General features: G+C 40.9%; 2 protein-coding genes and 1 long non-coding RNA gene across 3 annotated transcripts; 2 read left to right on the top strand and 1 right to left on the bottom strand.

The window, feature by feature from the left end:
- Positions 1-117: 117 nt before the first annotated feature.
- LOC307025635 (uncharacterized protein) lies at positions 118-5,514 on the bottom strand. The gene is made up of 2 exons (XM_079660452.1): positions 4,410-5,514; positions 118-384 (listed from the first exon to the last, which is right to left on the bottom strand). Exons 1-2 carry the CDS (start codon positions 4,932-4,934, stop codon positions 265-267), a joined length of 645 nt encoding a protein of 214 aa, XP_079516578.1. The 5' UTR covers positions 4,935-5,514; the 3' UTR covers positions 118-264.
- A 5-nt stretch (positions 5,515-5,519) lies between these two features.
- Positions 5,520-7,739, top strand: LOC307025636. Its single transcript, XR_013804220.1, has 3 exons — positions 5,520-6,419; positions 6,574-6,683; positions 7,095-7,739. It is a non-coding gene; the product is annotated as an uncharacterized lncRNA (long non-coding RNA).
- Positions 7,740-8,741: 1,002 nt separating this feature from the next.
- dipk1b (divergent protein kinase domain 1B) lies at positions 8,742-16,215 on the top strand. The gene is made up of 5 exons (XM_079660121.1): positions 8,742-9,273; positions 11,192-11,326; positions 12,343-12,450; positions 13,710-13,886; positions 14,185-16,215. The coding sequence occupies exons 1-5, from the start codon at positions 9,205-9,207 to the stop codon at positions 14,995-14,997; spliced, it is 1,302 nt and encodes a 433-aa protein (XP_079516247.1). The 5' UTR covers positions 8,742-9,204; the 3' UTR covers positions 14,998-16,215.
- Positions 16,216-17,946: the final 1,731 nt, after the last annotated feature.

Genomic DNA, 17,946 nt, shown 5'->3' with positions numbered 1-17,946 from the left:
TCATATATTGAAGATACATAGTAACCTGGAGACTCTATCGATGCAGATTTTGATGTACATTTCTCACTAATACAATGATCTCTGAGTCTCTAAAGTAATTATTATTGCCATGGCATGAAAAGGTTAGCATTGGCTCTATGAGGATCAGTCAGGGTTTAACTAAATCCCTGCTGTTGTGATCACTGAATACTGAGCACACATGAAGCACTGCGGCCTGAAATACATCCATCTCTTTGGTTTGAGGTGCTCTACATCTAGAGGAGCTTAGAGAAGCAGTGAAATACCTGGGAACTTGTTCACCTGCCCAGAGACAATATTTTCATTGTCATGGAAGGAGACGCCATGCCAGTAGATATCACAGGGCGCTCGTCTCCCCAGAGGAAACTGCAGAGGGAGAGAAAACAGAAACATGGGGGATAAAGATAGTTACAAAAAATGATTTGGAGGATAAACATTTACTTCTCTCTCACATTTTTGTTTATTGAAATTTTTTAGGACATAAAAAGGATCCGAAAGTGAGTTTTACATTTCAATGCCTATATCAAGTTGTACATAGGTAAATATCACTGTTCATGGAGAGATAGTAAAATGTATATTAAAAAGTAAAGAATACAAGAGATAGCAATAATACTATTAAACATGTTAAAAGAGTGTGTTATTTAAAATATAATATAAAAGTAAAAAGGTGAAGGTGAATTGATTCATGTAAGTTAGAATATTATCTTTTATTTTTAAATCACACTTTTTTCGCATCAGTAAATGATTGAGAATCGTAATATGACTCAGGACATTAGGACATTAGCGGGTGCTTGTCCTTATGGAGTCATGCAGAGTGCAGGGGTAATCTTGCCGTAAGATGGGAGGCAGTGCGTGTTCTGTTGTGATGAGCTGGGAAACGAGAGGTATTTAGAGATCCAGGCGATCCCCCTGGCGCACGGCACCGCTTTTGTCTTTAAAGCACTTCTACTCCAGCACACATCCACACACTCCAAACCATTTACTATCCAACACATGTGCTGCTACCATGAAATCATTATTAATATTACAGTCATACATCTTTATCTAAAGTCACTGCTAGTTTGTGTGTCACTAAGAAATAGCACCCAGCGTTTTTAAATGAGTTGTGGTCACATGCTATCTTGAGCCAGTAAAAAGCGTCATTGACAAAAAAAGCTCAACCAAAGTTAGCGAGGCTGTATTTTCCAGCATAGGAGGGTTAACAACAACCTCACATGTACAATCTGCATGTAACATGCGGGGAGGCACAGCTGTGCTCCTTCTCTTGAATTTAATTATTTATTATTTCAACATAGGGGGATGAGCAGGGGGAGGAAACCTTTAGTGTTAAACACTTCAGTTCCTGCATTATGGTGCATTTGTATGCACTTGATGTTGGAAATGTTCCCATTTATGTAAAGAAAGAAACAAAATGAAGGCGGCAGGTCACATTTCTGTAAATATAATACTATATATTGTAGTAAGGGTGCCCGGCATCCTGTACTGTTCTGCCTGCTGGCCTCTGTTGTGACGAAGCGACCCCCATGTTATATGCAGCACATTTGTGTGTCCAATTCCCATAGCACCATGATATAAAGTATGCCAGAGGGAATCTCCAATAATCCATAATCCAATGGAAAACTCCCATTGTTTTTATGTCAGGGGAACCAGGGCGATGCTAACTTGTGGGTTGGCCTACAAAAAACCATCAACCCTGCAGCACTGTTCAGGAAGCTTTCTCTCTTCTGATTGCATGCAACTAGAAAACTACCAACATATCCAAAATATTTAAAGTTGCTTTGGATGAAAATATCCAGTAAATAAAATGTAAAAGTAATGTAATAATTAAGGGCACTGCTAACATCATATAAGTGCACTGCTAACACATAACCAAGAGTTGTAACTAGGACAGTAAAACGTTAAATCAATTAAACATTTTTTACTGTCTTTTATACTATTTTTACAGCCTATGGGGAAGGTCTTCATCCTGAAAATCTTCTGAAACATATTTGAATCATTTATTTTAAAGATGTCCTCCCTGATTTCCACCTCCTCATCATCAAAACATGACACAGCCCACATCTGAGCATCAAGACATCATCGTTGAGCTGCGAATCATTTAGTCATGGAGGCCATCTTTAACTTCATTTCATCAGGGCTCTACATCAAGATGTATTAAGGTCAGGAGGAAATTCTGACCACTTCTTAAAGCGGTTCTCATAAGACCCGAGCCACTGCCCAGCTACGAGTCAGATCTGTGACAGAGCACCTCATTAATGAGTTAGCATCATAGCGTGTGGAACAGGGAAACCTGCTCCACAGCCAAGAGCTGCTATAAATACTGCCACACCTCTGCCGGTCTGATCCCACCAGAGCAGCACGTCAATTAAATTGAGATGATTTTCTAAATCTGAGAAAATAAAATAGCCATCTTTTTCACAAATGGAGACATAGAAACATGGTCACCCCGTGTTGTGGAATAAATCATGTGTGGGCTAAGTTTGTGTTTTTAAGCTACTTTATGAATGAAGCTACTTTGATGTCTGAAACCAAGCACAAGGACATTGGGCCTCGTTCATCAAATGTTCTTCCTCTTAAAATGCACTTTTTTCCAGTTTTCTGAATGTCTTTTTGGCATTCAATGTAGACTTTTTCAGGATGTGTCTACTGCAAGTACCAAATCAACGTTGAATAAGCATCCCAGGAATATTACTAATACTACTAAATATTGACTTTTTTTTCTTTTATGTCTTTGATGCTCCACACTTTCAAATCGCTTGAACATTCTTTACTTATTTCTCGAAACTTTTCCTTTACAATTTTCTGTATGCATGGCACTGCAGTCTCATGTTCTTAAATGGCAATTTGCACAACGTTTACCAATTTTCCACTGGCATGTGCTCTCAATTTACAAGGAGAAAGGGATTTATCTTCATATTAGGGAAACGGGTACGAACAATTCTATAAAATTGAGAACATGAAATGCAGATTTTTCTTTGGATCTTTCACAAAAACAAAAGAAAAGCCTATGAGGGTATAATAAAACGAGGCCCATTGTATTTGGCCATATATAGGCCGGCAGAGAAAGGTAGTTCAGTCCGTAGGGACTTGGTTCAGGAAGCAGACTGGACTGAGTGCTGAATGGTGCCTGGAGAGGGGCCAGTTCCAAGAGTCTACATTTCAGTGTGCGCTGTGTGTGATGGTTAATAGTCGCTTTAATTAGAATCATTCGATATTTAAAGTTGTACAACATCTGTTATGTAAAAAGCATCTAAAATGTTCAGTTATACAATTTATTATTTTCCAAAGATGCTCCAAGGCTGCCCAGATGGCAGACCATTTAAAATGTCAGCTATGTCTGTAGAATCCTAATAAAAAAGTTCATCCCTCGATGCACGGTTATTAGTCTCATCTCTTGAAGTTGTCATCTACACCCTCAGGCTTGCCAACCTCTCTGCCTAAAAGAGGACTAGAGGTATTATTGGATTAGAGGTGCTTACAGCTAATCATTTCCCACTGTGTGAGAGCGGGCCATAAGCTGAGAGTCAGTTGACAGCTGTCCTTCTCAGGCCAAAACAACTGCAGATGTAGAGAAGAACTTATTTGGATGTAAATGGTCGTTGAATGGTAAAGTGTTGGTCTTTTTAGTAGGGTTCTATCCGGTGACCATAGTCAGTGTATACACCTCATCCAACACCACCTTAAAACATCCAAACTACCCTTTTAAGTTCTTCATATTACAAATCGCTAACGTTTTTCAAGCGACGCATGTTCATCTCATAATTAACAAACAAGCTACTCTAGTTTCAAGGGACCCTTCAAAGATGTTGACAGGTACTTTCAAAATGTCAGAGGAACTATAGCGCCCTTGACTTTGTCGGGGGTGCGCGGTGAGGACAAAGCGTGGTAATGTATAGGCCTTCGGTCTACTGTTTCCAATACCAGACCTGCAAGGGGTTAAGTGTCACTGCGTGGTCACCGGTGACAAGTAGAGACTTTACTTCGTCAATGTCATCGTGTTGCCCTTCTTTACTTCTCATGCATAATGGAGACCATGTTAATAATGATAGCTGGCATTACTTGCATCACATTCAGTAATACATATCAAAAGAAAAGGATAATAGATTAGTTGACTAACTGTTAAGTAGTTGATGGGCAGAAAGAAGTATGTTTATATGTAAATATTTAATTTATAGCAGGAGATCTCCATTTTTAAGAGGCTGAAAGCTGCATTTCCTACTATTTATGCATGCAAATTACTTAAATCATAATGAATATCAATAGAGGATAACTTTTCTGTAAAATCATTGCAGCTCCAACCAGTACCTTAGTGTTTCATAGGAATGAGACCTGCAAAGCACATGGATGAATATCAATAGCAAAATCATTAGAAATAAAGACATGTAGCACACCTCTTTCCACTTCAGCTGCCTGATGCTCAACTTCAGGGCCTCCAGCGAGGTTTTGGCTTTGGACGTGTCCACAGTCACTGGCCTTCTCTTCCTTGCAAGCTTGACTCCGTCCTCACGGCGTGCTTCTTGAATGTTTTTGGAAGGATGCATACTGACCCCATTATTCTCATTATTCTTGCCCTGCAGTATTTTTCCAGTCCCTTTGATGTGAAGTGTCCGCTCATGCCCTAGTTTATTCACGTTTCTCCCACCATGCAATGATACATCCAAGCTGTGTTTGCCACAAATGTTCTTGTCATCTTTCCCCATTTTGATTCGACTTTTCCCCCTATGTTTAAAAGTGTTGGACACGTCTCTCCCGGCTATGGTGATGCTGGGCAGGTCTGGGGAGACAGAGGCGGGGGGGGATGAAGACACCGCCACCTGCTCCTCCTCCTCAGCATCCACACCCTGCTTATCTGCATCCTCTCCGAATGATTTCATTTGCTCGACGTGAATCTTGACTTTTACATAATGCTCACTCATAATGCGGTATGCTACGCGCAGGGAAGCTGCTGAGCAGGGGACAGTTGTGCCCCACAGTGCAATAATAACCCGGCAAGCTAACGGTATTCTGGAAGGATGTTGAACGCATTGCTAGCTTATGTGGCTCATTAAACAATATAAGCCATTTGATTATGTCAGGTCGTTTAATAAACAGAGTGGAGATATGTTCAGTCTTTTTAGGCTAGTTACCGGCTCACAGCTCATGCTAAGGGGAACAAATAATACTAGACGTTTGCCAGATGGCGACAATAATACAACTTTAAAAGGCTAGCGAGTGTCACAAGCTGGCGTTGACTTGCCCTAACGTTAGCACTTGTAGCTAGCAGCTCATTGAAGATAGCTAAACCTGCCGTTAACCTGTCATTTAGCTAACATATCTGTGCCGTTGGCGTAACTACCCGTTAACCCATGACAGACTTTACCTTACAGGTAGCGTTATGTATATTTCTGCGGCCACCAGCAGCGTTGTAGAGTTGCCCACAGTTAGTCGTCTGCTCTCTGTGTATGTTATCGTCCCTGTGTTGTGAAGCAGAGCAGAAGGCAGAGCCGCAGAACTGCCCAGCCTCCATCTGCTTTGAACACAGCTGATGCTGCCTTTTGAGCTCCTCGTAATCTCCGACTTCCAAAGACGTGTTGCTATATAACTTTTACTATAAATACATGTTAAGAAAAATAATTTAAACGTTTAATTGTTGCTTTAAGAGTACGATTTTAAACACTGACATATTGTGAAGCTGTACTATGTACGTCTTCAATTGGTTTCTGCTGAGATGTAGTATTTTTTTCTAACGTCACCTGAAGGCAATGGCCCACTGGGATGCCATGTTGTATTGAGTGTGTGTCCCCCAGATCAAAAACATCCTTAACCCTCTTCTCTTCACCCTACTGAGGGATATAATAGGTAAAACTCTTTAAATAAATCAGTCAGTTATTTAAATTGGGTTAACCCATTTTGGCCATCAGTATTTTGTATTTATTCAACCCAATTTAAATAAATACAGTAATTTATTTAAAATGGGTTAACCTATGTCTCTGTGGACATTTATTAAATTGCTCTGGGTTTTATTATAAGCACACATATTACAATTATTTAGCAATACACATATTAGATTTCAGGATCCCTCCAACAAGTCTCATATATATATATATATATATATATAGCCTATAGAACAAAATATAATCACCCTGGTAACAGACATTCTGCATCATTTACAAATCACATGTCGACAAGATGGCTTCAGGAAAGCATGGACATAATAACTGATTAAAAGATGTGTGCTCATAATGTCACACCTTATGGAGTTAAATGTCTGTTGGAGTGCATGACCAGGGCAACACTCCTTGCACAGCCAGATGACATCCCAGAATTTCTGTCCACACATGTGGATGAAATGAGGCATCATGTCAGGGATGACGGATCAAGAGATAACAAGGAGGTGGCCTTTTGCTATGAAGAGCAGTGGGGTAAGTCAGAGTGGCATTTTGATGAAGGTACTCTTGAGTATTGAACTCTGCTATTGGAATAGTCTGCCAGTGCCTTAAATTGTGTTTTTGATTATTGTAATGTCATGTCTTGGAGTATCTTCAAGTGCTTAGTTTTTTTTAATGACTTTTTCAGAGAATATCTTCTTGCAAGGGGAGTTCAAATGTGCCGATGAATCTCCTTCACCTGCATTCAGTGTGTCCAGTACATACTCTGAGTCCTTCCTGGTGTCACCTTCCCCTGAGGTGAGATGGTGCAAAAAAGGTTGTCTGCTACAATGAGTTTAAGCGATACTGGATGTTTTCATTCAATAGTAGCCATGTCATGTAAGTGACTAAATTCAACTCAAGTTCCTTGACTGTTTCTTTAGCCATTAAGGTTTTAAGAACAATAGTAAATTAAGACAGGTACCAGGAGGCAAACATTTTTTTTTCCTTACCCAGTTGGGCAAGAGGGTCAATGATCTACCTGCTGAAAGTATACTTTCTAAATAGACAGACTAAACATAAGTGCTACCTGCTGAAAGTATACTTTCTGAAAGTATACTTTCAGCAGGTAGATCATTGAATGTATACATTTTCACTTAAACATTGTTTATTGTTTTTTTTCTAAGTTTAATTCGCAATGTAAAACAGATTGTTTTTCCCCACATGAAGAGACGGGTGGTTATCAGACAGCCAAGTCCCAACACTGATGATGAAGCTGATGATGAATCCCCATCGTTTGTTGGTTGTCAGGATAGCATGGATCTACCGTCTGAAGAGAAACCACCGCTGCCACCTCCACTTTTGCCACCACCAGGAATTGGTGGGAAAAGAGTTAAGATATTACAAGTACAATCATTCAAGATTTCCCATCAAAAGGACAAAAAAACGTCTCTACGATCTGCACGGCCAGTACTCTCTCCTATCAAACAGAAAGCTCCTCCACAAGTTACAAAACAAGAGCAGGGAAACAAATCAACCAAAGGGCGGAGTGAGTATACCTGCCGTCTCAATGATTGCCCTTACCACAACAAACCTAAAGAAGGGTCAGCAGCTGAAAAGAAATCAGGGACAGTCAACACTGGGCCTACAGTAAAAACAGATACAGGGCTGCATCAGTCCTCAGAAGGGTCTGCATTGTATGAGGTATGTGTCCCTTACAGACCAAAGGGAGGGCTTATTGTAGATCCAGAACTAGTGCCAAAGAGAACCAGGCCAGGACACTTGACAAAGAGGACAACTGCTGCAGAAATCACCTCGCTTTATGGAAGCCGGTGCAATTCCTACAGTAGAAGAAGCGCTCGCATAAAAAGAACAGATCTGTCAAACATGTTGCTAACCATGGACACCTGCCTTCATCTGAAACATACTGTCCATGGGATCAGATACAGGTGTATGTATGTGATGCAATGCACTTCATCTGCACAAAAATAAAATGAGCAATGCAACTGATTATTATTCCATTATTATTCATTTCTCAACACAAACTGAACTCTCACATACAATGTTTCAACTGGGAATTCAAACAGCAAACTCTATAGGTAAATAAGCAAAAACACATGCTCCTTTTATTTGTCATAACACTGTTCATCTCTAAACTATACGAATAATTATTTTTGTAATGGTTGTATTGTGAATGTGAAGCATCACTTTTAAAAATATCAAGACAAGATGAGCACTCTAACAAAAAATGGCATCAGATCCAATTGATCAAATTCTGATAGAAGTAAAGAGGTTTGTTGATAATCGGTATTTGACACGGTTTGCTAGAGCGTTGCATTGTAAAAACAATGACCTAATACGTTTCTCAACAAGCTTTCTTTTCCATGACTTACGATGACACTACATCAGTAACATTGGGTTAAAGCTTTTTTGCACTGCATTTTGATATTTTATATAGCCATTTAAATTAAATGTTTTTCAGAAGTTGTCACATTGAGGTTTATAATGATGCAAATTACCATAGGAAATATTTATTCATTTATTGGAAAAATCGCAAAAAATGTCCCTGGCTTCCCTAAATAGTACTTTTCATTTTGTTTACCTTTAAAATGTGCACTAAAGGATTAAACTCAGTTACACAACATTGAGAAACCTGTGAATGTAGATTTTATATGGTAAATTATATTCTCAAATGTGATCTTATAGAACACATTGTTTTTTAGAATAATACAAATATTAAAGTGACTTTAAGCCATAGGCTGAAGCAAGGGATCTCTGGGAGAAATCAGACGGACCGGAAGCAGAGGAGAGATTTGTGTCGGCGGACTAAAAGCCTCTCTCTCTCTCTCTCCCGGCTGAGAGCTCGCAGCTTCCCCTTTAAGGAGCGCAGTGATGTGTCGCTGGGAAACAGACTGCTCATCGGGAGACCCACTGGCTATTTATGTCACATTTTCTCTTTTAGCTTAATCTGATGGGATAAATAAGATGATGCTTTTGAATTAATCGGATTTGTTGGTGATCGCTGGACTCTGAGGAGGACGATGACTTTAAATCTGGGATGGAGCCGAGATTTCCTCCCCCATATGGAGCTGAATTGTGAAATTGCTCAATTTCAAGGACGCTCTCTTGATATGGTTTTCTTCTTATGAACGATGTGTTAAAAATAGCATTTTGAAATACCGAGTGCGTCAGCTCTATGGCATTTTTGCAGTAAATCTGCGGGAAATAATATGGCAGATGCGCTGGGTTTTGGTTATTTGCCACGCATGGCGCAGGTCTGCCCTGACGATGTGATCAGATAGTGGTCAGGTTCCTCTCTCCTCCTCCTCACCAGCCGCTCATGATGCCGAGAGCTCTGCGGAGACTGGTCCATATGGTGCTGTTCTGCCCTCTGTCCAAAGGGCTGCAGGTATGGAGCCCAGCAGATCTGCCTTTGTGGCTACCAGGGTCCATGATATGCAGTGGGGATATGCATCTAGATAGGCTATTAGAGCTCCTTAAGTATGCCTAACAAATGAAATACAATTTGATATGCTTTACTTGAGTAGGCCCGTACACATATTTTAGGTACTTGTGGGTTACCTGTCGCCACTTTTTAATAGCAGGTAGCTGGCTCCTCCATATTAACCTTTTCATTTCTCAAAATAACAAACATTAATCCAAGGGGTTAGGGTTATTTAGCGAGTATGAAAAAAACAAAAAAAGTGGCGACAAGTACCATATTTTATGTTAAATTGTTTAGGTACACAATTATTATAATCTTTTTTTGAAACAATACACAGGGCAACCATGGGAAAAATCTAGCCTAATAGCAATAATAATAATAATAATAATACAATTGTCATAGATAATAAATAATTATTGTATTGAAATAAATGCAAACACACGATTCTTGTATCATCATACTGTAGGTATGTATACTTCTACTACGTTTTAAAGGGAAACATTGTTTGTTTTATTCAAATGTAATTTATTTAACACAAACATATAATAAAATAACAATAATACAAACTAAACTATCCCCTTAAAGGATCTGAATATTTCGCCAATGCATGTCAGATAAATTCAAATACAAAGGGTTTATTTTCATATGCAAACTAGCTATAGCAGGGGTCGGCAACCCCTGGCACGCGTGCCAGCATTGGCACGCAGCACCGTAACCAGTGGCACACTAGGAATAAGTGGAATAAGTGTGCAATAATATTTAAATTGTATTTTCGGATCCTGAACGAGACCGCCGCCAGAGCGCGTCTACCTGGAGAAGGAAGCCATGCACGCAACGCAGCCCCGCTCTCTTTAACTCCAGGTGACTTTCTGCCGCTTTCCTCCGTGGTGCAGTGCTGATCGTTTCACCACAGAGGAAAGCACTTCACACATTGCAGTAGGCCTACCCATAAGGAGCTGTACAAATGCCGCAGTTTTTGCGTGGCTGTGTCTTTAGTTGAAAGCCCAGTGGCGATCTGCTCATCGAAATAATATGCTACAAATTTGGGGCGGACTGGCCATCTGTGTGTTGAACTTTCCTGTCGGCTCCCAGACCGTAATCGAGGAGGACAGAAGCAACAAGCTTCAGGTTCAATAACCCACTTTAGCTTAAATGACTGGAGAGAGGCGAGCTCTTCTTGGGAGGCCGTTGCATTTATTTAGCTGTTCTTCCGTTTCACAAAATACATCACAGACCTCTGTTTTTCTGCTTCCTCGTTTCACTTCCAGAAACATACACACGTTCCCTCACTGTCGCTCTGCCAACCACACACACACAAGCCACACCCCTCTCTCTCTCTCTCTTAAAGGGACAGCGATCTCATCTCACTCTGCATGAATCACAGAACGGACGATTGTCCTTATTATTATGCCGTTTAAACCAATTATTTAAATGTGGTAAATGTGTAAGTTTCGTTGACAGGTCCACACACTGCTTCCCCGCAGCGAGGCTCCCCCCCCCCCCCCCCCCCGTTGATAATTCTCAATCGTCGGCACGCTGATAACAATTTCTTTTTTAAATGGCACTTCATATCAAAAAGGTTGCCGACCCCTGAGCTATAGCATTGTTTTTAAATGGGACATCCCAGGCTCCTGCAGCAAGGCAGTTTGCGTAAGACATAAAAGGATAAAAATACTGCATGAAGAACTATAAATAAATACAAAAGACATCCAATTCAAACAAAGTGTGATTTAAATAAAATATTCCCCTATCTATCTAGCTATCTTGGTTTTACCTAGCTGTTCTTTTATTGTGTTGTGAGCCTATTTCTAAGATCAGTTTTCATCCTCACTCTGTTTTCTCTTATCCTCCTTATCCATCCCATTCCTCTCACCCTCATAAGAGTCGTCTGCCAGCCATTAAAGTGAAGTATCTCCTCCTGGCCTGGCTTGGCATCCTCATCACCAGCTGGGTCATCTACATGCAGTACGCCTCCTACTCTGAGCTGTGCCGCGGGCATGTCTGCCACATGGTCATTGTAAGTAAAGTCTTTCAACACTGCAACACCCAATATGTGCGTTTTCATTCACCTGTTTTTATGCACATTTGTGGAAACGCCATACATTTGAAAGATTTCTGAAATAACTCCAAAAAGTTGTATACCTAAGCTGAGGTCGAAAAAGTTGGCTCTATTGTGTGAACTAGGTTCAAATAATTTTTTTATACACTTTTGGGGTTAAAACAAATATTTACAAAACAAATAGAGGCAAGTATATGAAAAGAAAAACTACATTATGATGTTTGAAAAAAGTTGTTCACATGCAAATCAGAAGGGAGTTTTTAACCAAAAATATATATTTTATAAGATACTGGGTGAAAATTAAACAGTTGTAATTCTGTCACATTTTGTCATATTTTTGACCATGCGTAGGGTAAACATTGAAACTATGTTTGTTCTTGTTGCTCCGCAGGGCCACAGAACAGCAGATAGCCTAAGGCAGAAACAGTTCATAATGTATCATCATAAAAACAAAGGGGAATAAGGCAGGATACTGGACAACACTATCTTTTGAGAAAGAAGAGGGAGAGTTGGGGGCTGCTTGGGCTAGCCTCTTCCTTTACACATGGCCTTTGATGTTGGCTAAAGATACAGCCTTTAGCTGGACTGATCTCCTGCTGTGCCCAGCTGTTTCCAGAGATTTTGTCAGAACAGGCGGCTGGAATGTATTGAGAAAACTGAGATCAATGATGAAACCGGATCATCACAAATGATCCGATCTGCACAGCTCTGTGTTGGTGTGTGTGTGTGTGTGTGTGTGTGTGTGTGTGTGTGTGTGTGTGTGTGTGTGTGTGTGTGTGTGTGTGTGTGTGTGTGTGTGTGTGTGTGTGTGTGTGTGTGTGTGTGTGTGTGTGTGTGTGTGTGTGTGTATGTTTTTGTGCCTCAGCTCCAGTCCCTAGTCTCAAAGACAATGTTTTTTTAATGGATTGTGTTTGGATGACTGAAATAAGGTCTGTGGTTAGGTCAAGCTTAGAGTTTTCTGTTTCCTTTTTTAGTGTGATCACTACAGAAGGGGCATTATATCAGGCTCGTCTTGCAAGGCATTGTGTGATCAGAGAACTCTAACCATGCAGCGCTGCATGTCCACCTCCTCTACACACCAGGTAAAGTAAAACACACACACGCCCACACGATACCAAACCAGACCCACTTTGCATGTATGTTAAAGGGTTTGTTTGTATGTAAATCCTGTAGACAGTCTAGCCACTAGTCTTAATTGTATCACAACTCGGGTTGCAAAATTCCGGGAATTTTAAAAGATGGAAACTTTCCAAGGGAATTAACGGGAATAAACGGGAATTTGTGGGAATAAACCGGGTATTTTTCTAAATTGAAGGTTGGCTCTTCATAGGGAACTTGGCATTCGGGCAAACCTAAGGCTCTTTGAGCCTGACACAGAGCCATCCTCAACGTCATTGCGTCATCGTTTGCGTCATGACGTAACCATTTGCGTGCCTGCTTCATAAAGCCAAACCGCGCGGAAACCCCTCACAGCTGACACCGACAAAAACAACAATGGCCGATTGTGTGCTCCAGCTTCCTCTGTACCTCTTCGGAAGACCAGATTCCCAGTAGCTAGCTGGTCTCTTCAGTGGACCACTGCTGTTTGTTAAGTTTCTCCATCGTTGTGTACAAACTGCATAAAACGCGGGCTTTTTGTTGTTGTTCAGGAATTGATCCCGCCCCTGACCCGCCTCGACGTAAGCGTGACGTATGCAGTGCTTTTGCTCTAGCCGGACAATTTTTTGGAGCTTGAAACAAACCGGATTCCGGAGCTAAGAGGCTGCTCCGCTGCGGTGTGAACAGGAAAACCCGGTGCTTTTCAAGCTCCAGCTCCGAAATGGCCCTGAAACACCGTTGGTGTGAATGAGGTATCAGAGTCGGATGTGGATGAGGTCCAGGAAGAGCCCGTTGACTGAATGGCTTTAGCAAAAATGCAGAGGATTGCTTGAAGGAAGATTTGCATGTTTAATGGGACTTTTTGGAGGGAGAAGGGCTCTTTTCATTTAACATTTTGAATGGGACTTTGTGGGGATTTTTCGACGGGGGTGCATTTTTGTTCATTTTATGAGTGGGGTTGGGGGGGATGAGTAATATTTAACTCAACATTCCTGTTTTCGTTCTTCAATGAAACAAATAATTGTTCAATAAAATAATTAAAACTTGTTCTGTTATACTTTTTTTTTTAAATCTGTTGAAATGTCATGTTTTTTGTTTAATTTTGCATCGAATATTTCCAAAATTCCCCAGTTTAACTTCCCATGGAAACTTTCAGGAAATTTACTGGAAACTTTCCGCACCTTTGCAACCCTAATCACAACCATACCATATTCTCTCTCTCTTCACATTTTGTAACTCACAGGTGTACAGTGGACTGTGGAAGGACAGACCTGTTGTGATCAAGTGTGGGCTTGAGGATCCGCTGAAGACTGATGGGGCTCCAGGCTCTATTCTGCGACAGGAGATGAGCTTATTTGAAAAACCCACTCGTGGAACCTCAATGGATGAATTTAAAGAGATGCTACACAGTTTCCTCAAGGTATTTCTTAAGCAATTACGCCTAAATTCATTGTTGTAATATTAATAGTAAAATATATATCACAATCAGGGTTCTCAACAAATACTTAAAATGTAAATATACTGTATAGTTAAAAATAATGTTTTAAGAAAATGTTAATTTTCTGTTGAGCTCACAACCAGTTGGAATGTTGTGTCATTGACATAATGTGCAAAAATAGATGTTTTAATTGTTAAAACCTAAATGTTAATTTTTTTTAGAGAAACAATTTAATCTATTTTGACCAATTCTAACAGCCTTACTCACCTCCTTCTTGCAGGCTAACCTTGGTGAGCAGCCATCTTTGAACACATTGGTGGACAGGGTCATTACTCTGGCTGATATCAACAAGGACAGCAAAGTATCCCTAGCAGAGGCCAAGTCTATCTGGGCTCTTCTGCAGATCAACGAGTTCCTTCTGATGGTGGCGCTGCAGGAGAAGGAGCACACCCCCAAGCTGCTGGGTTTCTGTGGAGACTTGTATGTGACGGAACACGTGGGCCACAGCTCCCTCTACTGGCTGGAGGTGCCTCACTACCTGCAGGCTCTGGTTCCAGGGGCCCTGAGCTCCAGCCTGAATCACTGGCTCGCTCCAGCCTGGCCTCGCAGGGCTCGCATCACCATCGGCCTGCTGGAGTTTGTGGAGGAGGTCTTCCACGGCTCCTACGGGAGTTTCCTCATATGTGATGCCAGTCCTCGCCACGTGGGCTACAATTCAAAGTATGACTGCAAGATGGCCGAACTGCGCAGCGTGGCGTCTGAGGCTGTGGTGCGGGGGTTCATGAGGGGGCGACGGTGTGAGACCAACGCAGACTGCACCTACGGCCGGGACTGCACGGCCACCTGTGACCGGCTGGTGAAGCAGTGTAACTCTGAGGTGGTGCAGCCCAATCTGGCGAAGGTGTGTGTGCTGCTGCAGGATTATCTGCTTTTTGGGGCCCCTGTGGACCTCCGTGGGGATCTGGAGAAGCAGCTACGCACCTGTGTGACACTCAGCGGCCTGGCCAGTCAAATGGAGGTTCACCACTCACTGGTGCTCAACAACCTGAAGACATTACTGTGGAAGAAAATCTCCAACACGCAGTACTCTTGAATGCAGCTTATCATCTACAGTGAATTATTTCATGAACGTGGTCGTTTTTGCTCCTGAAGCTCTGACAAATGTTTTGAAAGGTGGTGATTATTAATATGTTTTCCCTCTATATTGACTGTGAACAACAGAGAGCTGTGATACAGTACGAAACAGCATTACAATGCATTATTTTGAGAAGCACATTCATCTCCTTGGACATAATATTCTCAGGGCGCTTGCCTCTAACTTTATTTGTAAAATAATCTGAGTAAATTTAGTTTTCAAAATATATAGAAGAGTCTTGTCTATCCATACTGAATGTCAAATTTGACATGGCGTGATGGTTTTTGTACAATTTTAATTATTGGTGGAAATTATTGAACTTCTTGTTTTTTGTGTACAGTCATTTCATTTCCTTTCAAACCTTTATTTAACCAGATTGGTCCCATTGAGATCATATATCTCTTTTTCAAGGGAGACCTGCAGAGACAGTACAATATAGATGACTCCATGTAAAGCACAGATAAGATACAAACGATGGATGGAATAATACGATAGTACTGATGTGTGCCTACTGAGGTTGATAATGTACAGACTGGGGTTGTATATGATGATCATGATTATACTTGAATGAACTTCTGACCTGTGAATAAACATAATTTGGTTCAAATAATTCATTGTAAAATATTGAGACTCTGGTGAGTTTTCTGACCTCTTGGAGTATGTTTTGATTGAAAACTGGTACCTTTTTCTTAAATGGGTAATAAGATGGATGGAGATACAAGGAACAACTTGAGGTAATTCTTTATAAATTATTTGATTTAAAGGACCAAGGACATTCAGACATCTGATGACAGCTCTCAGTCACCAGTAACAGTCTCATTGCTCTCAGCAAGCAGTCACACCCAACCTCCCACAGCACCAGTACATCTGCTAAAATCGGCTAACTTAGATAAACTAATTGGCCTAGGATAAGTCAATTAAGAACGCCGAAGGAAGTAGAGGTCATGAGTTCGAAACCTTATTGCCAGCAACTTGAGGGGCAAATCTGCCCCCAAATATGTCTATGTATACTGATGTTTATTCATGCACGATGCGCCCTGTTTCTGACTGGCTGGTCCCGATATCTGTATCGTACGGCAGTAGAGCGGGGAGCCCGGAGTGCTCTGTTTAGGGGGTACTCTGTATTTTGTATTGTTGTGTTTTACCATTAAAATCAGATTATTGTTATAACTTTGATTCTGGTGTTTTGAACTCCTTCTTTTATTAATCTGACCAGGCTCATCTAATGGATGGCGCGGAGCGGAGGTGGGCTTTAAGCCACCACCACTGTGTTTGCTCCTACACTATGCGTCACTCTCACTCCTTATTTGGTAACGTGTTTGTGTGTGTAGAACTTTCCCTCGATTCCATCGGCTCTAGCGGTTATAAAGAGATTTCATTCGTCAAAATCGACCAAGGGGGCCAGAGATATGGAAAATCCACCCAAATTACCCCAGAGTGTTTTTTTTTTGCTAAATATCTCTAAAAAGGTCAAAGTTCACTTGTTTTGCATCAATCTTGATACAGGGTACTTATTATATGTTGTACTTTGGATTCATAAAGCTTATAGTCTACTAACCCATCATCCAAGGGTAGTTTTTAAACTATAAGTAAACAAATATTTTTGGAAGGACACTATAATTTACAGTTTTTCTTACTATGTTCAATCTGAATTTTCTTTAAAAATAAAACTGACTTTTCTACATCCAACTCACAGGTTTATAATTACTTTGAGAACAAAGACTATTAATTTAACCCTTTTAGAAGGGAAGATATGGTCATTTGTTCTGGGAATGTCATTTTCGAGCCTGAGACCTGAAAAACAGGCTCAGGGTGGAACAGGTTAACATCCTGATAGCAATGAATATATTAAATGTTTTGACAATAAATACATACAAATTTCATCTGTGGAAGCCGTAGCGCTGTAAAAAGCACGACCAATCATCTGAGCTGGCCCGGCTAAAATAACTGGATGGCCTACCTGCCTGTCAGCCTTCCATGTGCACAAATGTATCTCGTGCCCTCATTGGTCATGTGCACATTTGTGTGTTGGAGGAGGGGCTCTGTAAGGAAGTAGCAGATTTTTTCCGGTTGTGTATTTTCAAATTCTAGCGCACTCTGATTTTTGCTTAGCGAGCTAACTTCAGGGAAAGATCTGGGGGGTATACTACGAAGCAGGATTTTCGTTTAGCAAGATAACTTCTGGGATTTCCGGTACTACGAAGCTGGGGGGTATACTACGAATCTAGTTCAACCTATCCTGGATATGTTTTGAGTTATCAGGTTGACTTAATCCAAAACAAAGCCGCTCTCGCTAAACTGTCCTACAACGCTGGCTATCAACTCGTTCGCTCAAGCCACCCGTGTCCTATCTAGTTAGGTGCACGTTCACATGAAAGGGGCGGTATCTGGAGCATTCGACCAATCACAAACATGGAGAAGCGTACCGACAGCGCAGCGTCATACTTCCTGAATGAAAAATCAACTATGATATTAGTCACATATGAAGAAATAAAACTTTAAACATCCATGACTTAAACACTTTATCCAGGATCAAAGCCACAGCTGCACCTGCAAGGTGAATACAGAGGTAAAAGAAAAAGTGTTTGAATGCGTACATTAACGGGTTTATGATATCACTGACCCGTCTAAGACACGAGTGGATCTTACTTTAATTACATTTGACTTGAGTGTTTCGTCAACTTAATGCGTTGCTTAAAATAATGCTTCTGCATATAGCCTATGTGACACTGTAAGTGTTTGGACGGCCAGATACGGCTCAGCTGACTCAGATAAGGAAATATATGATACATTATGATGTGATATGCCGCGGACTTAATTAATGTTACTCTGATCCGTTATGTTGTGGCAGATATTTAAGTAAGCTTTCTTAACGCTAATGTTATAATAGTCAGATTGCTTTGAAGA

This window comes from Notothenia rossii, assembly GCF_949606895.1.
Source record: "Notothenia rossii genome assembly, chromosome: 11".
NCBI classification, from domain to species: domain Eukaryota; kingdom Metazoa; phylum Chordata; class Actinopteri; order Perciformes; family Nototheniidae; genus Notothenia; species Notothenia rossii.
Note: the sequence above shows the minus strand (reverse complement) of the source record. Positions and strands in the feature narration are given on the sequence as shown.

Coding starts and splice junctions, on each gene's coding strand:
- LOC307025635 (XM_079660452.1), bottom strand. CDS start 4,934: ATGAGTGAGCATTATGTAAAAGTCAAGATTCACGTCGAGCAAATGAAA. Junction 385..4,409: donor GGCAGCTGAAGTGGAAAGAG/GTGTGCTACATG, acceptor CTCCCTCTGCAG/TTTCCTCTGGGGAGACGAGC.
- dipk1b (XM_079660121.1), top strand. CDS start 9,205: ATGATGCCGAGAGCTCTGCGGAGACTGGTCCATATGGTGCTGTTCTGC. Junction 11,327..12,342: donor ATGTCTGCCACATGGTCATT/GTAAGTAAAGTC, acceptor TTCCTTTTTTAG/TGTGATCACTACAGAAGGGG. Junction 13,887..14,184: donor TGCTACACAGTTTCCTCAAG/GTATTTCTTAAG, acceptor TCCTTCTTGCAG/GCTAACCTTGGTGAGCAGCC.